Source organism: Zootoca vivipara, chromosome 17 (assembly GCF_963506605.1).
Source record: "Zootoca vivipara chromosome 17, rZooViv1.1, whole genome shotgun sequence".
Classification (NCBI taxonomy): Eukaryota; Metazoa; Chordata; class Lepidosauria; order Squamata; family Lacertidae; genus Zootoca; species Zootoca vivipara.
Window position 1 is genome coordinate 26,514,871 of NC_083292.1, and position 23,280 is coordinate 26,538,150.

The following is a 23,280-nucleotide window of genomic DNA, read 5'->3' on the forward strand; positions in this document are numbered from 1 at the left end:
GCTGAGAATGTTCTAACCACGCCTTGTGTGATGGGGAAGGACAGCCCCTCATTTTGATGGGGTGGGGCAGGGTTTCTCTTGGAGGAGGAGGAGAAGGGCGGGGAGTAGAAAGTGCTGGCCTCGCTCTCTCCACGTGGGGTTGTTTGAACTCTTTGCTCGGTTATTTATCTTCTCTGGCGCACCAAGCTTTCTTTGTGATGCAAACCAGCAGCAGACCGCAAAGGGCACTTTGAGTCATTCCTGACGCAGCTGGCACCAGGTTGGCAGGACCCTGGACAAGAAGCAGTGCATTCTGGGAAACCTCTGCTGCTCTTATCGAAGGGGCTTTGCAGAGAGACCGCTTCCCAAGGAGAAAGGAGAAAGGCCCATTATCCCTCGCCCCTGCTTGGATGCTTGGTGGGGCTTGCAACAAAATCGCCTGAGAGAAGAATTGGGCCTAGCTGAGTCTCTGCAGGGTGCCTCTGGGATACCACTGAGTAGCCAGTTGCCTCAGTTTCCCTCACACATGTGAGATATTCACAAGCTGACTTAGACTCGCCGCTTCTGGGGGTGGGCGTTAATCAAAATTTAAAGCCCAGTGTTGTTTCTGGTGGTTAAGAGCAGGAGTCCCCAAACTATAGCCCGGGGGCCGGATGCGGCCCAATCGCCTTCTAAATCCGGCCTGCGGATGGTCCAGGAATCAGCATGTTTTTACATGAGTAGAATGTGTCCTTTTATTTAAAATGCATCTATGGGTTATTTGTGGGGCATAGGAATTCGTTCATTTTTATTTTTTTTAATATAGTCCAGCCCCCCACAAGGTCTGAGGGACAGTGGACCGGCCCCCTGCTGAAAAAGTTTGCTGACCCCTGGTTAAGAGCATATTCTAATCTAATGGAACAAGGAGGCTTGTCGTTGGGTCGGCTTTTGTGTAGCTGTGAGTAGGAGGAATTGTGTCAGGCAAAGCTTTTGTTGCCTCTCATACAGGGAAAAGATTAGAACTGCGCTGAGGACACCATCAAATGTGGTGTAGTGGTTAAAGTATTGGACTAGGACCTAGGAAAGACCAGGGTTCAAATCCTCACTCGGCCATCATGAAGCTCACTGGGTGCCCTTGAGCTCAGTCACTGCCTCTCAGCCTAACCTACCTCACAGGGTTGTTGTGGATATTAAATGAGGAGGGGGAGAATAATGTACACCACCTTGGAACCCTTACAACCTTAGCAAAACGCTAAGATGGTTGGATTTGGGAGCATTTGATAAGCAAAGGGCTGGAGTCCTACAAACGCTTCCTCCAGCCACCCAAGTTGGGTGTTAGCAGGGAACTGATTCACCCATTTTCTTTGCGACATTTAGCTCTGCTGAAAGAATTGCCTCTGGCTGTGATGCTCCAGACAGATAATCTGCCACAGACGCCTCCAGTGCATTCCAGCCAGGAGGAGATGGTGCTTTTGTGCTTGTCTCGGAGGGCGGGCTGTGCATATGCCACAACTGAAACAGCAGCATGTGGTTTGACTTCCAGAGAAGCCCCCATAGCTAAAAAAAAGAAGAAGAAGTAAAGAAAACCAAGTTCCTAGTCCCTATGGTGACAAGCAAGGCATGCTTGAAAAACACATTGGAGAAGCGTTTTCATAACATTCAAGCATCCGAGGGGTGCCTGAATGAAGCTGTCTCTCATTAAGGGGGGGAGAAAGAGTGCCCTGCATTCAGGGGAGTCTTTAGCACATGCGCCGCCAGGGTGCAAAGATCCGCCCTGCACCCCCAAATTTAGTTTAGCCCCCAAATAAACTTTTATTATGCTTATGTCAGACACCACGCTTACTCCTTATCTCTTGTTTACAAAAGAAGGGAGGGGAAAGTAAGACACTTTTTTATTTGTGAATGACAAGCGCCGCTGCTGTGGTGGCCCAGGGCGTCTTTGGTAAATGAGCGCACAAAGTTGAAAGTCCTTTAGGGAAACAGTAGGTATACGTTGCGGTAATAGCTAGGTATATATGTATTTTGTTTTTCTAGCTCGATCAAAATTATTTATTATTTCAAAACAGGTAGCTAATTAAGAGGTTAGGCGGCTTCAGCCAAAGCTTTAGACCAAGGGGAGTCAAACTTTTTATACCTACCGCCCACTAATGCATCTTTCTTGATGGTAAAATTTCCTTACTGCCCACCAGTGCTTGATGGAAGGAGGAGTCAGCTTGTGCCGTAGAACCCCCTACCGCCCACCTAGAATCCTGAAATGCCCACTAGTGGGTGGTAGGGACCAGGCTGACAACCCCTGCTTTAGACAATTGCAACCTGCAACAGAATGTTGCAGCATATCCTCCTCCTAGCTGGAGTGCTAGGTCTCAGCCAGCCAATCAGAGCACTCCGTTCTTCCCTCTCCCTTGCATTCCCCCTGCCTGTGGCTACTGAGTGTGCGCCATCCTCATTGGATTGTTCTGGGGTAAGGTGTTGTCGTTGTCCCCTTAAAGGTAAAGGTAAAGGGACCCCTGACCGTTAGGTCCAGTCACAAACAACTCTGGGGTTGCGGCGCTCATCTCGCTTTACTGGCCGAGGGAGCCGGCGTACAGCTTCCGGGTCATGTGGCCAGCATGACTATGCCGTTTCTGGCGAACCAGAGCAGCGCACGGAAACGCCGTTTACCTTCCCGCTGGAGTGGTACCTATTTATCTACTTGCACTTTGATGTGCTTTCGAACTGCTAGGTTGGCAGGAGCTGGGACCAAACAACGGGAGCTCACCCCGTCGCGGGGATTCGAACCACCGACCTTCTGATCAGCAAACCCTAGGCTCTGTGGTTTAGACCACAGTGCCACCCGCGTCCATGTTGTCCCCTTAGTGTTGTGTTAAAAACTTCTGGAAACCTCGGGGTTCCCCTAGGCCCTCGTGGAGGCAATGGGCCCGAAGACTTACCCCATTACTTACTGGTTTGTCCAATGGGTGTGTCATCACTGGTCCCCCTTGTGCTTATTGGCTATTCCAGGGCTAGCCAGTTTGGCGTCCTCCAGATGTTTTGGATTACTACGCCCAGACCATTCAGCCAAGACAGAGGCACTTTTAGTGGGTCATTCGCTAGACCGGACGAATAGGGTATGGCCTGCTCTTGGTGGTGTTGTGCTCTCTCTGGAGGAACAGGCATGTAGCTTGGGGGGCAACAACCTTTAAGCTGGACTACTGTGATGCTTTGTATATGTGGCTGTGGCTGCCTTTGAAGAAAATCCAGCTGCTGCAACATTCGGTTGCCAGATTGTTGACTGGAGCAGGGCAGTCTGAACATATAACCTCAGCCCTGGAACAACTGCATGGGCTACCAATTTGTTTCTGGGCTCAGTTGGAAGTGCTGGTTTTGACCTATAAAGCCTTATGTGGCTCAAGATCTCAAGGAACCAACCTGGATCCTATGATCATTATCTCCGTGTGCCCCCTCCTTGAGAGAGCCACAGGGTGGCAACACGAGAACAGGGTCTTATCAGTGGTGACCCCCCCCACACTTGTGGAATGCTCTCTCCTGGAAGGCACACTTGGCACTGCCTTTATCTATTACCAGGCAGAGATATTTTTTTTGGCCCTTAATTTCATGGCCTCTTTTAGCAGGGTGGGGTCTGGAAATCCTGATCCATTTATCTACTTAGCTGTGCTTTTATATTTTTATTGGATGTTCTTAACTGGTTTTGCTGTAAGTCATTTTGGGTCAATCTGAGAGAGAAGCCACTAACTAATGTAACAAACACATAAATCAATGGCCAGACCTGTTGGATTTCTGCCTGCTATATTTCTATTACAGGAAGCTGTCCTGCAATAGAAATATAGCAGGCAGAAATCCAACAGGTCTGGCCTTTCAGGTGCTCAACTCAGGAAAAGAAACTTGGCAATTCTACCTTCCAGGATTTGGTTTCAGAAGTCGTTATTCCTGCTAGGATTTGTCCCTGTGGGAGGGGGTCTTATTAGTTTGCTTTCTTGTTGTTTTATTATGTATTTTGTGTTTTTAACTTGTATTTTTATGCTGTTAACTGCCCTGAGATCTACGGATGAAGGGTGGTGTACACATATAATGAAGAAGAAGAAGAAGAAGAAGAAGAAGAAGAAGAAGAAGAAGAAGAAGAAGAAGAAGAAGAAGAAGAAGAAGAAGAAGAAGAAGAAGAAGAAGAAGAAGAAGGAGAAGAAGAAGAAGAAGGAGAAGAAGAAGAAGAAGAAGAAGAAGAAGAAGAAGAAGAAGAAGAAGAAGAAGAAGAAGAAGAAGAAGAAGAAGAAGGAGAAGAAGAAGAAGAAGAAGAAGAAGAAGAAGGAGGAGGAGGAGGAGGAGGAGGAGGAGGAGGAGGAGGAGGAGGAGGAGGAGGAGGAGGAGGAGGAGGAGGAGGAGGAGGAATTGTACCAGTCAAAGGAATTAGTGTCTCTGATCATGGGCAGATGGAACATGTTTGGGATTAGCAGTCTGAGTTTTCATCCAAAGGCCTGGTTCCCTGACAGGCCTGGCACCTGTGTTTTAAGAAACTGAGTGAAAAATTGTGACAGTGATAGGAAGTGGGGAGAAAAGTCTGTAAATACAGATAGAGAACATCAACACACAGTGAAAGTGAGCAGGATTTTGGACTAGGGCAGAGGAGGCCCAAATTCAAACCCTTCAGCTTAGCCGCTAGGCGACCTTAACCCACGCACTATTCTCTCAGCCTCCCTTGCAGGGTTGTTGTGCGGACGGAAGCGGAGCTGGGTGGGAAACTCATTGACTCAGCTGAGCTCCTTGGAAGAAGGGCGGCTTCTATCATTTGCGAGTTGCCCACAGGTAAACAAGCTATCTTGAAGGGCTCGGGCTTTTGCCTCTTTGGTGACGGAACGTGAGAAAGGGGGGGGGAAGATCACCCGTAATTTCGAGGGAGAGGGCGGGGCGGGAACCTCTGTCCTTTTAAAGTCAGGAGACAAGCGAGATTAGCAAAGAGCGTCTTTCTCTCTCTCAGGCAAGTCCAGACCTGGGACTGTGAAACAGGTGTGCTGGGGGGGGGGGCACATCAAGGTTTCATGCGGTGAGGCCTGCGGGCCGACAGGGCTTTGCTTGCAAACGCTCCCTGGACGCCGCCAGACACCTCTTTGGGCTCCAACAGCCAGCCAGGAGCTTCTCTGGGGCTCCAGCTCCATGGATGTCTCTGCCGGTTCCTCCTTTTCTCACCCAGGCTGGGCGCCTGGGCTGAGCACATGGACCCCTCTCCTCCTGACCACGAGCCTTTTCTTGGAGATGGCTTGAATGTGGTTCATCTCACTCGTGTTTGGAGACCGCAGAAAGCAGGAGCAGCTGCTGCTACAGCCATGAAGAAGATGTTCTCCTGTTCCAGTAATCAAGTGGCGGTGAGTTTCGAGCACTGCTCAGTTATTAATCTCCGTTTCCGATAGTTTGCAAGTGGCTCTCATATTGGAAATAAAAGTTTGTGTGGAAGAGGCAGGAGATGGCTTGAATGTGGTTCTCATTTTGGAAATAAAAGTTTATAATAATAATAATAATAATAATAATAATAATAATAATAATTTATTATTTATACCCTGCCCATCTGGCTGGGTTTCCCGAGCCACTCTGGGCGGCTTCCAACCGAAATATTAGAATACACTAATTTCTTAAAGATTAAAAGCTTCCCTAAACAGGGCTGCCTTCAGATGTCCTCTAAAAGTCTGGTAGTTATTTTTCTTTTTGACATCTGGTGGGAGGGTGTTCCACAGGGCGGGCGCCACTACTGAGAACCTCTGCCTGGTTCCCTGTAACTTGGCTTCTCGCAGCGAGGGAACTGCCAGAAGGCCCTCGGCACTGGACCTCAGGGTCCAGGCAGAGCGATAGAGGTGGAGACGCTCCTTCAGGTATACTGGAATATGCAGGTGGCAAAACAAAGAGTACTCCTGAGCATGGGCAGAGTGCATTTCCTTTGAGGCTGTCATAGAACAAACACCCACCCCGCATGCACATGTGGTTCAGCAACAAGACATAAGGAAAATGGCCATGTGTCCAGCTTGCCCTCCATTTCAATGAATCCTCCGTTTGAAGGTCTGTCCAGGCCAAGTCTGGCTTGAAGAACCTTAGAAAATAAGAGCAGGTAGTTATGGTGCTTTTTAGCAGCACCTGGAGAACAGCAGCCTGAGGAGGCAAGCATACAGATCGCTGAGTGCAGTCCTTCCCACTGTTTAGTTATTGTTACATTTATAACCCATCTGTTCTTCAAGGAGTTCAAGGTGGTGTACATAGTTCTCTTCCTCCCCATGTAATCGTCGCAACAACCCTGTGAGGTCGGTTAGGCTGAGAGTGCGTGACTGGCCCAAGGTCACCCAGTGGCTTCATGGCCAAATAGGAATTGGAACCCTGGTCTTCCAGATGATAGTCCAGCACCCCATCCACTACACCACACTGGTACTATGGGGAGAAGTATTGCATTACTTTTAATTATCTCTATATTTATATAGTCATCATCTATATCTGCATCGCTATGCATACAAATTAACCCATTTGAATGTTATGCCAAATGGAGGCTTCTCTTGACCTCTTTTTGCAGCAGGGGCATTTCCTCTTAGTGGTGCATAAGCTGCCGCCACCCTAGCTGTAAGTTTCGCCAACCCAGAGGCTAGTTTCTGTGGGGCAGCGTTTGCCGATTGGCGAGCGAGGACAATGCAAGCTGTTGGATGGACCAGTGGGAGACTGTGGGGTTAATTGACTGACTTAATTAAAATGACTTAATTAAACTCCATCGTTTGAATTGGGTTTTGAGTAAAAGCACAACTAACTGCTACTATTTTGAATTTTATTGTGTTATTATCTTCCTTAGTGGGTTGTGCAAATAATGCTTTTGATAAGGTAGGGTGGTAGGCATTGGAGATGAGTTTATGGAACAAAGGGGCACCCCTCCCCCCAAAAAAGGTTTGATCTAGAACAGGCATCCCCAAACTGCGGCCCCTCAGATGTTTTGGCCTACAACTCCCATGATCCCTAGCTAAGAGGACCAGTGGTCAGGGATGATGGGAATTGTAGTCCAAAACATCTGGAGGGCCGAAGTTTGGGGATGCCTGATCTAGACTAGAAGGTCCAGATTGATTGAGTAAGCCACCAGCTTCTGCCCTCTTTCCAAGTCTAGAATAATTACAGAATCATGCAGAGATGGGAAGAGAAAGGACCAAGGTGCAAGTCTGTCTGAGCCTGGGATTGTGCAGGCAGCATGCAAGATTCAGCCTGGCAGGACCTGGCTGCCAATTGCAGCACAGACTCTCTGGGAAGGTCTGCTCGCCTCAGCTCCCCTCTCCCAATTAACCTCCATCTCCAAGGCTCAGTGATGGAAGGGAGTGCAGAGGGAGGAAAAGAGCTGGGGGCTGGGCCTGCAATTCAGGGTCTAGGATGCTCCTGACCTGGCAGCCCTAGACATGAGTTGCGTTTGTAAAGCAGTTTCTCCCGCTGAGGCACCAGTGTCCTTCAGGACAAACCAGTGGCAACCTCTCTCAAAAACTACTGGGCCAGTCTCCTTTTATTGTTTCCAGGGATATTAGCAGAGGGCAGGGGAGTCCGGTTTGTGGAGCCAATAACGCCTGGCTGCATAAACATGCGATGCATTTAATAATATAATGACGTGCTACGTGTGGGTGGCTGTTTCCAATAAAGCACAGTGTCACACTTTTCTTGTTCATTTATAAAGAGGCTCCATTCAGGTTGCCAACGTTTTAATCAATTCCTGTTCCTTAAAGGGCCGCTTGGTCTGATGATGATATTACTATAATAATTGTGTGACTGGCCCAAGGTCACCCAGTAGGTAATCGTGTCTGTCTCCATGTGACAAATTAAATTTAAAAAAAACTTTACTGGGTGGTTCACTGGGTGATTAAGTTGCTCTTGTGCCTTTAAGAGCAAGCATATCTGCTTTTGTAGTTCTTCCTGGTCAGTTGGCAACCTTACTTCACAGAGGCCTGAGGTATCTTCCAGGGCAAACCCTTGCTCTTGTCTGTGTGGAACATTGCGGATATATGATGGCAAGTCGTTTCCCCAGATTCCTAGGAGCAGGCTGGAGATAGATGGTGCATGAAAGGCACTCTGCACGTGATCGGAGGCACTGTTCTTCATTGCATAGGATCTTAATCTGAGTCCTTGTGCCAGTGTGGTGTTGTGGTTAGAATGTCAGACTAGGACCTGGGAGACCAGGGTTCAAATCCTCACTTGGCCATGGAGCTCGCTGGGTGACTTTGAGCCAGTCACACTCTCTCTCATAGCCTAACCGACCTCGCAGGGTTGTTGTGGGGAATAAATGAGAAGGGGCAGAACCAGCTAAGCCACCTTGAGCTCCTTCGAGAGAGAAAAGGTGGCTTATAAATGCAATCAATCAATCAATCAAAAGTCCCAGCTCAGATGAGGCCACGATGGGAAGGCTGACACACACACTCAGCTCAAAGCAAAGCATGACCAACTGGAAGTCTCAGCATGAATTCCTTTCTCGACACGAGGCTTTGCTCAGTCTTGCTCCGTCCTGCCTTTGGGGTGTATCCACTCCCGGGGACGACTTGCGTTTAGCATGAAATTGGAAATTGGCCCTGAGCAAAGTGGCTTCGAGGCCTGACAAACAGGCCCGGTCATGGCAGCTTATCTACTGCTCTGACATCAGCTCTCTGGGGTGATCTTGTTCTTTGCATGGGGAGACAAAATAAAATTGGGTGGCCATCAGCCCTGCGAAGGCACATTCCTTCACTTTTTGACATCTGCACCTCTTACCAAATTTTATTATTGAAACCAAGGGACCTGTCCAATGACTTAGGCAGCAGAGACTGAGGGGTTCAAGAAGACCAACAAGTCTTCTATCAGAACGTCTTTATCCTGGATCCCAAATGGCCACCAACTGCTTGTGTTTTTTGGTCATGATGGAGAGCTCTCTACACATGCTCAGGAATCCTTTGGTTGCCTGAATTGCATTTCCTGCTTATGGCTCCTTGAATTTAGAACAGGAAGAGTGGTTATGAAATGTTGGTGCATGCTAACATTTCTCTAGAGGAAAATATCTTATAATTTCACCCTGAATAGCGGTGGCCTGGTTCGAAAGAGGACCTGGCTCCTGAGAATTGAAGCCAGTGCAGATTCTCTGTCTGCCCCACAGCTGCCTAAAATGACAAGCAACACCAATCTAAAACCTTCTCTTCTCCAGTAGGTACATCACCCTAGCCTTTCTCTGTATCTGCCTTATGCTTGCCAATGCATTTTTTGTTGTTGTTCCAAGGCTCCCATACCTTAAACAGCTGTGTTTACAGGAAAAAATTCAGCAGGTGGGTATTTCTGTAGGGATGCAAAACAGCTGGGATAAGTTCTCAGGGACCTTACAGCTTAGCAAGGGCAGTTGTGGTGCAATGGTTAGAGTACTGGGAAACTTGGGTTCAAACCCCCACTCAGCCACAAAACTTTACTAGGTGATTTTGGTCTATCAGGCATCCCCAAACTGCAGCCCTCCAGATGTTTTAGCCTACAACTCCCATGATCCCTAGGTAACAGGACCAGTGGTCAGGGATGATGGGGGTTGTAGTCCAAAACATCTGGAGGGCCGAAGTTTGGGGATGCCTGGGCTAGCTGCTTCCTCTCAGCTTCACAGGGTTGTTGTGAAGACAAAAGCAGGGGGAGCTCTGCATGCTATCCTGATTCCCCTGGAGCAGTGGTGGCCAAACTCGGCCCTCCAGATGTTTTGGGACTACAACTCCCATCATCCCTAGCTAACAGAACCAGCGGTCAGGGGTGATGGGAATTGTAGTTCCAAAACATCTGGAGGGCCGAGTTTGGCCACCACTGCCCTGGAGGAAATGGCAGGTTGAAAGCAAATGCATAGGCGCTATAGTGAAGAAAATGATTTAGAAATTGAGGGTTGTTGTTTTTTACAAGCACAAGAGCCCTTCAAGCACTTTTTATATGATTTGTCATTCTTTAATTATATATGCAACAGAGCCATCATTTTCAAGGCAACCCTCACCACAAGCCTGACAAATCTGGAAGTAGACTTGATCAGAATCAGATAGCCCTGATATTCTTTACTTTGCTATTTTATTCATTCTAATTCATCATTCTAAGTGCCTGTTTTATGCTTTCGTTTTTCCTTTTTTAAATTTTCATCTGTCCTTATAACTCTTCTCCTTGTTTTATATTCATTATAAAATGAAATCAAAACTTTACAAGAGAGAGAGAGAGAGAGAGAGAGAGAGAGAGAGAGAGAGAGAGAGAGAGAGAAAGCAAATCTATTAATTGTCATAATTGTCCAACGAAAGCAGGCTTTCCCCTTGACTTTCTGGGAATGGAGAGAACTGAGAGTGAAAGGCCCCAGCTGTATCTTGTAGGAGGACTGTGCTTTCCCAGCGTAATTAGAATTTAAGCAACAGCGGGGTGTGTGGCCCTTGTGAAATGTTGCCCTCCGCAAACTCTGGGCGTGTTGCTCCGTCAGCAACGGCCTTCAGAACCGGATTGTCTCCAAGCACATTCTTTGCCCATCTTCTCTGAGCTGCTGAAACAGATCTGCTTAAAATAAAAAACTGAAGGGACAAGTGAACCTTTTAACCAAAAGCATGACACCCCCCCACCCCAAAAGAAAGCCTTAATTTTTTTCCCTTTGGCTTGACTTCCTGCCTGGGAAGCTGCAGGGCTTTGGCCTTTTATATATGTGGATTCTCCTTCACTGGAGGTTTTTAAACGGCGTTCTGTCCAGGATTCTTTAGCTGTGATTCCTGCGTTGCAGGGGGTTGGACAAGATGGCCCTTGGGGGTCCCTGCCAACTTTGCAATTCAGTGATCTTTGGCAGTATGTGAAGGGACTCCATCCTTCCTGAATCTCCCTCTCTTCTACCTTTAGGTGTGTGTGTGTGTGTGTGTGTGTGTGTGTGTGTGTGTGTGTGTGTGTGTGATTGAACCCCTTTTAAGTTTAGCCAGACTGGAGCCCTGTTTTCCTTGGAAGGAAATGAGCTAGAGGCCGCCTGTGAAAATGCCTGGGTCTCTATATCCATCTCAACAAAGGCTATCTTTGCTCTGCTGCCTGAATCCCTGTTGCCTCCTGTACAGCTTCATGCCATCTTTTTTTTTCTTTTTTTTTTCTTTTTTTGAGACCTGCACTTTCCCAAGGCAACTTATTCCAGGGCAATTAACTACAGTATAAATTTTCTGGGAAATTTGCCAACCCGCTTGGAGGCAGTGTGTGATGTTGCAAAAAGAATGGCTGTCATGGGAGAAAGGAGAATGGCCGTCGGCCACCTGTCCTGTGTGGGATGGAGCCAGGCGATGAAATAAAAATAACATTTTCCACATTCCGCATTCCAGCTTTGAGGCTCTTTCCTCTTTTATTACTGGCTTGAATGGTGGTTACTAAGCAACGTGGATTCCATGGCTCTCCCTAGATCTCCCTCTAGATCAGAAGGGATCTCCCATCTTTCCTGACTACTAGAATTTTCGGAAGGTATTTTTCCTGACAAAAAAATAAAAATCTATCACTGCATGATATACCTTATGCCAGGCATCCCCAAACTTCGGCCCTCCAGATGTTTTGGACTACAATTCCCATCTCCCCCAACCACTGGTCCTGTTAGCTAGGGATCATGGGAGTTGTAGGCCAAAAATCTGGAGGGCCGCAGTTTGGGGGTGCCTGCCTTATGCCTTTAATGTAGCCATTTCCATTCATTTTACTTAAACATAGAATTGTAGAGTTGAAAGGGATCCCCAAAGGTCATCGGACTAGATCCCTGCAATGCAGGAATCACAGCTAGTAATCCTCGATCACCCAACCTCTCTTTTAAAAAAAAAAACTCCAGTGAAGGAGAAGGGCTCTTACCGTCAGAAAGTTATTCCTCAGTGTTTTTGTCTTTCCTCAGATAACATTCATTAACTTAAAGTGCAAGTTGTCATCAGAGGAAACGTTGATTAAGACATTTGCTTCAAGTTTTAACAGGCTTAAGAATAATTCCCAATTTTCAGGGAATTGTAATGCTGTTGAGATGGAAACCTGGTCGAGAAATCACAGGTCCTATCTCTCCACTGAACAACAGTTTCGAGGACTGATTGGGAGAAGGTTGATAAACAGGTGTTATACAACCAGTAGTCAGGTTATTAAGAGGTCAGATTCCCTATCATTCTTAGAGCAGACCTCTTGAAATCAGGATGATGATGATTTTAATGTGTCTACACTTGAGTATGACTAAAGTTGGCTTATACAGTCGTACAGTACCTTGGTTCTCGAACAGAATGTGTTCCAGGAGTCCATTTGACTCCCAGAACCGTTTGAAAACCAAGGTGTGGCTTCCAATTGGCTGTAGGAACATCCAGCAACCAATTGGAAGCCGCGGAAGCCCCATTGGATGTTCAGCTTCTGAAAATCATTCAGAAACCGGAACACTCACTTCCGGGTTTTGATTGTTTGGGAGCTGATTTGTTTGGGAGCCAAGGCGTTTGAGATCCAGGGTACGACTGTATCACCTGTTTACACCATGACAGCCAGTTCCCAACAAGGACTGAGCTTGGTACTTATGAAAGGTTTCTACTCTGATGCCCCTGCCCCCTGGACTGAATTCTGAGAAAATGGTCAAAACTTTTAAAACCTTTATAAATTGAGCTGCTACCACACTACAGAATGCATTCTCTTTTTATTTATATTTTAATCATGTGATGCTATGGCTTTTCATTTGTAAAGGTTTATAAATGGATGAGCTGTGGTTCCTGCATTGCGGTGGGTTGGACTAGATCAGTGGTCCTCAACCCCCGGGCCACGGACCGGTACCGGTCCATGGATCAATTGGTACCGGGCCACCCAAGGAACATTAAATACAATTAAATTAAAATTATTAAATCAAAACAATTAAATAAAATATAAGCAATCAACGTCCCCCCCTCAGCGGGCCGCAGTAAAATGACCAAACGTTGACTGGTCCAGGGCGATAAAAAGGTTGGGGAGCACTGGACTAGATGATCCTTGGGGTCCCTACAGTTCTATTATTCAATTCCAGTCCTGCAGAATGGCCAACATCTGTGCTTGCTTTCACACCCTTGCTCATTTCAGGGGAGCAGGTCTCTCTTCTGGCACAGAACAGCCCCATGGTAAGTCTCCGACACTAAATGGCTGCTTTCCTTATCTCATGACAACCAGGTAGAGAGCTGGAACAAGCATGACCAGAAGCTTTTTGACGCTGTCGAGAAAGGCGACGTGGGGCGAGTATCCGTCCTCGCTTCCAAGAAGACAGCCAAAGCCACCAAACTGAATGCCCTGGGGCAATCTGCGTACGTAAGTTTTCCCTGTCCCATAATCCCTCTTGTTCGCAGGCTGTGCAAAGGACAAGGAGGTCTCTTGGGTAGGGTTGCTGGGTGAGGAGCATCCCAGACCCTGAAATTTCAGGGCCCAAACCTTGAGACCCAGGGGCAGCCCCTAGTGATGTCACACAGGGTATACATCCCTGGCGATTCTTCCTCTGCGCTCCCACCTACCACTGAGCCCTGGAGACGGAGGTTAATTGGGGGGGTGGAGGGGTGGAAGGAAGTGACCTGGAGGGGAAATTAGGTGGCTGGCCTTCTGCAACATTTACATCCTGAATTTACCGTACATTGTACTTATATATTTAGCACATGCAAATTGGTTTCTGTGGGCTAATAAGCCTGATCTTGCCATGCCTCTGGATCCAAGGAAACAGTTGCTTTCAGTGTTGACACCTGGTCATAGTATGATTAGACAGACTAAACTGATGCTTGGTGGGAACTGAAGTGATTAGGAGCCTGAGGTGGAGAGGTTTTAGCAGATTGCATTGCTGGTAATGATTTATTTTACTGTCTAAAGCTGATGATGGATTGGGTGTGTGTGTGAGAGAGAGAGAGAGGAACCAAGAATGGCTCTGCCTGGTTCAGGATCCTGCTTTTTCTTTTTTTATTGATTTATTAATGAACAAAAGTTCAAACGTAACAAAAACACAACAAGAAAAAGAACCAAAGATTTAAACCATAAAACGTCACAGCCCAGGAGGGCAAAAGTACCAAAGATCTAGCGCAGCTCCAAAGGATAAAATAAAGTATTAACTCATACAAAGATTCCCTTTACAAATAATAAAGATCCATCTATATATATAAAAATGTAAAAATCTTGAAAGTGTCGGCTGAACTTTTCTCCGTAACCACTTGACCGATCGTCCTGAAATTTTGACACAACGATCCAGGCCACTCCCTGAGCGTTGTTAGAAAAAAAAATCCCTCAAATTTCACACCTGGGCAGGTATAGACCTGGTTTTCCACAAAGTAAAACAGCACCCTCAAGTGGCATTATTCCCTCAGCTCCTCCTCCTACACCCCCTCCCTTCCTGTGAAATCTACACCACACCCACAAAACAAATAATGACATCATCAACCAAGCAACTGAAACCACCAAGGCGACCATGATAAGACCCCTAGGCCCCTGCCAGGCTGCTGGGCCCCCACTAGGCCCAGGGGGGGGGAAGGGGGCGAGCGCCCGGATCGCAGGCTGCAGCACGGCCTTTGTTTTATATAGGCCCCTGCCAGGCCCCCACTAGGCCCGAGGGGGGGGGAATAACCCACAGCAACGCACTTGGGGGCACGGCAAGAGGTTTTTACTTTACAATTTAGCACCACTACCCCCCCAGAATCCCCCACCAAATAACCACAAGACAAAAATAAATACCATCCTTCAAAACGTCATGAGACACGGGGTGGGGGGAGAAACAGAATAGATCATGGATCAGGACACGTGGGGGCAGTCACAGGGATTAGCCACAACAACGCGCCACACCCACAAACCCTGCCTCTTCCATGAGATCCTGTAAAACAGGGGGACTCAGAAGGGGGCCTATTAACCTCCATTTGAAAGACTAACGCACAGCAACGCGTGCAGGGCCAGCTAGTACAAAATAAAAGTATTCTCCACCTGCAAGTTCCTCACTTATCCTATATAATAAAGTGCAAGTGTCTCTGTGTCCAGTCCCTGTGTCCGCACTACTGCGCATGTGCCCCACAGACACAGGGATTGGATGCAGAGACTAGACGCACACACACACACACTCTCCCCCCCCCACCTACCGTTTCCCTGCGGCCGCCAACCGCCGCTCCCGGCCAGACTCAGCATTGGTGGGGGGGAGCGCGCGTGCGTCCAGCAAGGACAGGTCCCGGGGTTCGGAGAAGCGCTGCGCAAGTGCTTCTCCAAACCGTGGGGTGTCTCCTTCCTGTCGGCAGCTGGGGGAGAGGAAGGAAGGAGGAGAAAGGGCTGCTTTCTCCTCCTGCGTTCCTGTCCCCCTGCCGCCAACAGGAAGGAGAGGTCCCGGGAGCACCGGATCGAGGAGCCGGTCTGCAGAGTCAGCGCCCAGGAACGCCGTGCTGGATTGAGGAGGCACTGCTCTGTGCGGTGATGCTGGGCACTGAGTGCAGACCGGCTCCTCGATCTGGTGCTCCGCGCAGAGCTGATCAGCGCTGACCCAGCAGACTGCCGGATAAAGGAAGCGGCCTGCCGGGTCGGCACCCAGCAGCGCTGCACAGAGCACCGGATCGAGGAGCCGGTCTGCAGAGTCAGCGCCCAGCAACGCCATGCTGGATTGAGGAGGCGATGCTCCGTGCGGCGCTGCTGGGCGCTGACTCTGCAGACTGGTGCTCCGTGTAGCGCTGCTGGGTGCCAACCCGGCAGGCCGCTTCCTTGATCCGGTGACCTGCCGGGTCAGCGCTGATCAGCGCTGCACGGAGCACCGGTTCGAGGAGCCGGTCTGCAGAGTCAGCGCCCAGCAACACTGCACAGAGCATCGCCTCCTCAATCCAGCACGGCGTTGCTGGGCGCTGACTCTGCAGAACGGCTCCTCGATCCAGTGCTCCAGTTGGGAATAAATGTTCTACATAGCCTTAAATGAGCCAGAAATTTTCATATTCTGATGGCACTGAACGGCCATCTGATCGCATGAAAAGACAAAACCACGCCATATATCGAAAATGGCCATTTGAGCTCTGCCCTTTAGATCATAGAATGGTAGAGTTGGAAGGGACGATGAGGATGATCTTGTCCAACCCCCTAGAATACATAATAAAAAAAATCCTTCCAGTAGCACCTTAAAAAGGTAAAGGGACCCCTGACCATTAGGTCCAGTCGTGACCGACTCTGGGGTTGCGACACCCATCTCGCTCTATAGGCCGAGGAAGCCAGCGTTTGTCCGCAGACAGCTTCCAGGTCATGTGGCCAGCATGACAAAGCCGCTTCTGGCGAACCAGAGCAGCGCACGGAAATGCCGTTTACCTTCCCGCTTGGAGCGGTACCTATTTATCTACTTGCACTTTGATGTGCTTTCAAACTGCTAGGTTGGCAGGAGCTGGGACCGAGCAACGGGAGCTCACCCCGTCACAGGGATTCGAACTGCCGACCTTCTGATCGGCAAGCCCTAGGCTCAGTGGTTTAACCCACAGTGCCACCCAAACCTTAGAGACCAACTAAGTTTGTCATTGGTATGAGCTTTCATGTGCATGCACACTTCTTCAGATACACATGAAAAGCTCATACCAATGACAAACTTAGTTGGTCTCTAAGGTGCTACTGGAAGGAATCTTTTTATTTTGTTTTGACTACGGCAGACCAACATGGCTACCTACCTGTAACTAGAACCCCTTCAAAACAGGAATCTTTTGCCCAGAGTGGGGCTCGAACCCACAGCCCTGAAATTAAGAGTCTCGTGCTCTTCTGGCTGAGCTACCCACTGGGGTACTTTTAGTTTATGAGACATCGGGAAAATATTTCTTGTCAAGATCCTGCTTTTTCCTCTTCCTTGCAGATTCCACCTGGCGGCCTCCAAGGGGCTCACGGAATGCCTCACCATCCTGCTCTCTTATGGGGCCGATGTTAATGATAAGAATGACGATGGTAGGTGGCTTGGGAGACTCAGCCAGATGGGTGGGGTACAATTATTATTATTATTATTATTATTATTATTATTATTATTATTATTATTATCATCATCATCATCATCATCATAGGGGGAGTGATTCTGTAACAGGGGAGCGAGTGTGCTTACCGCCCTCCCACAAGAGAAAAACCCACGCAATCTCATATTCTTGGGAATGTCGTTGGATAAGAAGTGGGATATAGTTGTACCAATACGATGTTGCTTTTCAGTCAGTTTTGACGTTTCTTAACAGGGCTCTCAACGGCTACCAGCCGCAGTGGCTATGCTCTGGTCTCTGCAGTGGGAGGCAGCAAAGCTTCTGGATCCTAGTTGCAGGGAACCAGGAAGGGAGAGGGCTCTTCTGCACTCTGGAGTGGGTGGTTTGGCCACTGTGAGAACAGGATCCTGGACTAGATGGGTCGCTGGCCTGAAAAGCAGGCTGGCTGTCCAGACTCTCAGCCTGGGAAGGGGAGTTTGGCTTGTTGGGTCTGCGAGTTCCCAGCGAAGTGGAGAGTGGCTGTCGCCAAGCACAGCCTCCTTTGCTGCCTTTGATTCAATACACAAGTGAGCACCAAGTGCTTTTGAAGCACCAAGGGCACTTTGTTTCCGAATCTGCTCCAGCAGAGTCACAACAACGGGCCCGGCTCTTCCCTTCCTGCCACCATTTGTCATATTTTGACTTCCCTTTCCTTCTGTCTTTCTAGGCAACACAGCCCTGCATTTGTCCACCATCGCTTGCCAGCCTCAGTGCGTGAAGGTCCTTCTGCAGGTAAACAGGACATTCGCGTTTACATCTTCGTGCGGCATGTAGATAAACTGTGGAACTCCCTCCCGCAGGAAGCAGCAGCAGTAGCAAGGGAGGGGCAAAGGGGGCGAGCCGCCCCTAGCTCCACTCTGGCGGAGGCAGCGCAGGGCCCCTGGCCTGCCCCTCGCCTCCTCCGCCTGAGCAGGAAGAAGCAGAGCTTGCTACAGAGCAGGTTGCCGGGCGCCGCCGGTGCCGGCAACCCGCTCCATAGCGCACTCTGCTTCAGAGCGCACCGGCTGAGCAGAGCAGCAGCGCCAACCTGGATGGACTGCGCATGTGCGGACATGCGCAGTCCGTCCTGGCGCGCGTGTCGTGCGTTGTGGCATCAGGACGCAAGCATGCTGCGGAGCGACGCCCTGACCCCAGGGAGTGCCGCCCCGGGCAGCCAAGCAGCATTGTTCGCCAGTGACTTAGGGTCACATGCAAACCAGGTCCATGCCTGCCCTTAATAATAAAACCTAAAATTCTCTAATGTGAATGATTTCTTAAAAACAGCAAAACAGGCCCCTGCTGATGGGAGGCCAGACGGCTCTCATTCCATTTTCTGAAATAATAACGATACATTTAACCAGGGGGGCTGGTTTCAACAATTTAAAATTCAGAATTAGAAACCGTTAAAACAGATTACAATCCTGGGGATTGGATGGGTGGGTCCTGAAAACATGTGTCTCAAATGCCAAAAACCAGGTTTTCAGCATTTTCTGAAAGCTGTACCATGAAGGTGCCAGGCACAGCTCCGCGAAGAGAGAGTTCCACAACCAAGGGGCCACCACAGAGAAGGCCTCTCCTGGGCCGACACCCCATAGCTTCAAACTTCTGAGATGGGTGGAGAAATAAAATTGTTCGTTTTTATTTGTTATTAAATATTAAATCTTTGAGCCTGAAAGGCCTGTAATCAAACAAGCCTTGCAGTAAAGGGAAGGAAAATAGCTGGAAGAGGCAAACTTTTTATACCAGCCACTGAGGAATTGTGGTCTCTGTCCCCTGATTGTCATCTGTCTGTTTGCCCCCAGCTGTCACAGCTGTTTTAAATAAAGCTCTTTGTTTTATAATACTCCTGCCTGATCTTTAATGATAATCAACACCACTTGAAAACAGCCACGCTCACAATGATGGAATAATTTCTGGGCCGAATCGTTTCCCTGTGGTTCTGCAAGGCACACCTGGGAGGCAGTTTCAACACAGAGGTGACGGGCAAATGAAGAGTTGGGTGGGGTGTGAAATCCCGCATTGAGGATCATTACAGCAAAAGGGAGAAAAGGGTGTGTTGATGTGAAGATCAGGAAAGCAGAGAGATTCCTGCTTGGCGGCTTATCATCCTTCAAGGAGCCTCCGGGTCACAGAGGCCCAGGTGCCCATCTTTGTGCCAGCGATGCCTCTTGAAACAGCACCTTAGGGAGAGCAACAGAGTCGCTGATTAAGAGTTTTCTTCTTGAAGCCAGACATAATTCCTGCTGTTCCTAAATATGAGGGGTGGAGGGGGGTAGGGAGAGAAGGTGGGAACCTTTGGCACTAGCATCTGTCCATAAATCAAAATCTACATCAATGCATACAAAGCATGTATGGTGTGCTCGTCGTTTCCTGCAATGAGATGGATGCTATGTCCTACAACCTGGACCATCAGATTATTCCATGGAAATACATTTTGCATCTCAGATGCTCAGGCCGGCAGAGGAGGCCCTTTTTGTGGTCCCTCTGCCCTCCGAGAGCCTCAGGGTGCTTGTGTTGGCCAGGGAGAGGGCCTTCTCTGTGATGGCCCCTGAGCTGTGGAACTCCCTCCCCATGGGGATTTAAAAGGACTAGACGACCCTTTGGATCCCTTCCAACTCTACAGTTGATTTTACTGAATAGGTTTGTGACACTGCTGTTTGGGGTATGCGTTGCTACTCTGAGCCTTCAGGATATGGCATGTTAGCAATGTCAATGAAATGCCTTTAAAAAAACAACGACTGCTTTCTTGCAGCATGGAGCCAATGAAGACTGTGTAGATGGGGAGAACCGGACGCCACTACATTGGGCGGGTGAGTCCTTAAATGATTCAAAGTGGATGGAGGTCACCTAGGGTAGTAGCATTTGAATCAATAATCAAATCCTTGAGCCAGACCCCATAGGAAACCTGGGATCCTTCCCAGTGTGGGAGACTTCCTGTGCTAAGGTTGATCTTTCATCAAATAATAGCTCAGGCCTTTTGCAAGAGACAGGTCTCCATTAAACTTTTGCCATCATGTAGTGAAGCACTTGCTTCAATCAAAATTAAAACACATCAGTGGGCTTCCCCACTCTTTCGCCCACTCTTTCCAGGCAGTCTGTGCTTTAAAGATCTCTTTCTAAGCACCGTGGTTTTTTGGTTTTTTTTGTGTGTGTGTGTTCTGGAGCTTTCCTCATGAAAACCCGCTCTTTGAAGCTCAGTCGGAGCAAGCAGCAATCCACAGAAAATCTGAATAGCCATTTGCTCTAATTCAGCTTTAAAGAGCGGAAATGGCGCTGGGAGAAAACAAAGCAAAAACCACAGACACAGAGCTTTAATGCACAGACCTCTGCCTGAAAAGAGCAAGGCAAAAGGTAAGTGTGAATAAGCCCAGGCTTCCCTAAACAAAAATATTTGCAGCAGGTGCTGAAAAGAGTACAGTGAAGGTGGCTGCCCGATGTTATCAGGCAGGGAGTTCCAAAGTGCGAGTGCTGCCACGCTAAAAGCCCAAATTTCTCACAAATGTGGAATGGATGCTATGTGGCAGTTCCACAGATCGAAGCGGTCGAGTGGGATAAGCTGATCCTGCAAGTAAACTGGCCCCAAGCTGTTAAGTGTTAATATGTTAATAGTAACATCTTGAACTTGGCCCTGTAATAAATCTGCAGCCAATGCAGCGCTGTGAGCAGGAGTGCTGCATGCAGACAGCGTCTCGCAACCGCGCTGCAGCATTCTGCACTGACTGCTGCTTCCAGGTCAAGCCCCACATAAAGCGCATTGCAGCCCTCCAATCCTAAAAGTCACCAGTGCCGAATCTAAAGAAATAGGCATTTCTCAGATTTTAAAAACAAGTATGATGCATTGTTTATATTATGGAGAGTGCTAGCTGGCCAGGGAGAAAACTGCTATAGAAATATGTATGTTGTTTGCATGTATACATTACTATGCGTATGGTGTAAAAAGTCTTCAGTTTTAACCCTTGCTTTTTCCCCATAAAATCACCCCCGCTAACAGCCATCTCCGGGTGTGCTTCCAGCGTGCTGCTCCTGTGTGATCAAGAGGCCTTCCTGGACGTCATGGATAATGTACGTCTCAACAGGCTCTGCTTGTTGTATCAAAATAACATTTGGGGGCGATGGATCCACAGTAGTATCGGACTCAGTGCAGCTATGAGTCATAGGAGTGTGATGAAGGGCGGGGGGGGGGGGCGGCCGACACTCAAGAAAAGCCTCTCCTGCCCTTTTCCTTGCCCAGCTGCAACACAACAGCCCTGCAGTGCTGCCAGGCTGGACTGCGGAAGTTGCTGCTGGTCCTTTACCCACTGAGGGCTAGAATCTTGACATCTGGTACGGAGCTTATAGGGCCAGTGTGAATTAAAGTGCTGTTGATAGTTTATTGGGGGGGAGTGGTCCTTCCAGAACCAGCTGCCCCTCTATTGAACAGCTGGAAGTTATATACTGTATAGTTATAGCTATTCCTATTCTTAATTTTAAATGCCTTCTCACCACAAAGCAAGGTTCCAAGCATCTTCTTTCTTTTCTCCATGCTTTTTCTCCAGAATGGACGGACGCCTTTGATGATTGCTGCCCAGGGGAACCAGCCTGCCATCTGCTCCCAGTTGCTGCAGAGAGGGGCCAAGGTTGACCTCATTGATAAAGACGGAAAGTGAGTCTCTGGAGGCTTCGACACTGGCCATCTCATGGAGATTAGCGACTCTTATGTCATGAACAGCAGCAACAACAAATCTCCTGTTCATACTTTCTCTGTTCCACCTTCATTTCCCCCCCATCCCCAGGAGTTCAGAAAGTCCCAGGCCCTACTTCTTCACTCTAACCACTGCACCACACTACCTATCTTTCTCTCCTCTGCTCCTGCACAGGACGGCTCTCATCCTTGCCTGTGAAAGTGGAAGCACCGAGTCAGCTGAGCTGCTTCTGCAGAATGAGGCCAATGTGACGCTTCTTGACAAGACAGGCCACGACTCCCTCTACTACGCCACGCAGGCCAAGAATCGCAAACTGAGGCGGCTGGTCCGGACTGCCCTGAAGAAGTGGAAGAAAAGAGGTAAGAGAGCGGCTGGCTGGCCAGTATCCTGGCTTCTCAGACTCTCAGCTGGGTTATTGCCAAAGACTTGGTTCCAAAATCACTATAATGCCCAGACATAGATTGTGTAGGTTATATTTATTTAGATGGTTCTCCCCATCCTCATTTAATCCACAGAACAACCCTGCGAGGTAGGTGAGGCTGAGGGACAAATGTCACCAGGCACAAAGGCCAAGTGGGGGGGGCACTTGAACCCTGGTCTGTCCCGGGCCTTAGTCTTTATTTAATTCCCACAACAGCCCTGCCAGATAGGTCAGGCTGAGAGGCACCAACTGACCTGAGGTCACTCAGTGAGCTTCGTGGCCGAGTGGGAATTTGAACTCAGGTCTCCCAAAGTCCTTGTCTCTAACCACCACACCATGCTGGTGGAGAAGTTCAGAGCAGAGTTCTAAGCCGCAGGGGTCAGCAAACTTTTTTCGCAGGGGGCCGGTCCACTGTCCCTCAGACCTTGTGGGGGGCCGGACTATATTTTGGAAAAAAATCTGAACGAATTCCTATGCCCCACAAATAACCCAGAGATGCATTTTAAATAAAAGGACACATTCTACTCATGTAAAAACACCAGGTAGGTTCCACAAATAACCCAGAGATGTATTTTAAATAAAAGGACACATTCTACTCATGTAAAAACACACTGATTCCCGGACCGTCCGTGGGCCAGACTGAGAAGGCGATTGGGCCGCATTCGGCCCCCAGGCCTTAGTTTGGGGACCCTGTTCTAAGGCATATGGCTAGGTGCAAACTAAGACATTCTCCCAACACTTGACATGCTCCAAACCCCCAAGTGCCCCTTTTGAACAGTGGAGCAGGTACAGTCATGCGCACGGTGGTCATCCCTAGGCATGTGATCGAGCAAGAAAGTGGACGCTCCTGCAAGGAGGCAAGATCTCCTTGCATGAGTACAACTGTTGCCATGTTCTTGGAGGCGGAGGCGATACAGTCACCTATCTATCTGATGTCACCTCGGACACCTCTCTGGGGTCAAGGAGAGCTTTCCTGGTGGCAGAATCACATCAGGAGGGCCTGCTAACACATTCGGGGCATTCAAGGACATTGAGGTAGGACCTTCTCTAGACAACCCAATCGCCCCCTGCCCAGCGTCCAGATCTGCGCCTCCCGAGCTCCTGGGTGTTCCAAGGCTGGTCCAAAACATGTTGCTTCTTAACCAGTGGACAATATGGTGTCTCCTGTTATCTACTGAAGCCAGCCAGACAGGTGGTTGGATCTTAATTCAACACAGGTGACAGGACAGCTTCTTCCACTATTCTTGGGGGTAGCAGGGTTCCTTAGAGTACAGGAAGGGAAATTCGGGTCAATTCAGCCCGGCAAGAGTCTCTGTTTGACTTG

General features: G+C 48.7%; 1 protein-coding gene across 2 annotated transcripts in view; it reads left to right on the plus strand.

Moving 5' to 3' along the window:
• The first annotated feature begins 4,952 nt into the window (after nucleotides 1–4,952).
• Nucleotides 4,953–23,280, plus strand: part of ANKRD35 (ankyrin repeat domain 35) — a 31,340-nt gene continuing 13,012 nt past the window's right edge. Inside the window, exons 1-8 of one of the 2 annotated variants that reach the window (XM_035099399.2) lie at nucleotides 4,953–5,312; nucleotides 13,075–13,205; nucleotides 16,727–16,815; nucleotides 17,542–17,606; nucleotides 19,606–19,663; nucleotides 20,845–20,915; nucleotides 21,389–21,495; nucleotides 21,710–21,894. In XM_035099399.2, the coding sequence (XP_034955290.2) occupies nucleotides 5,163–5,312; nucleotides 13,075–13,205; nucleotides 16,727–16,815; nucleotides 17,542–17,606; nucleotides 19,606–19,663; nucleotides 20,845–20,915; nucleotides 21,389–21,495; nucleotides 21,710–21,894 (856 nt within the window). In that variant the 5' untranslated portion in view covers nucleotides 4,953–5,162. Of the gene's footprint in view, nucleotides 5,313–13,074; nucleotides 13,210–16,726; nucleotides 16,816–17,541; nucleotides 17,607–19,605; nucleotides 19,664–20,844; nucleotides 20,916–21,388; nucleotides 21,496–21,709; nucleotides 21,895–23,280 lie in introns of both variants that reach the window. The other variant, XM_035099400.2, reaches the window with a different exon arrangement.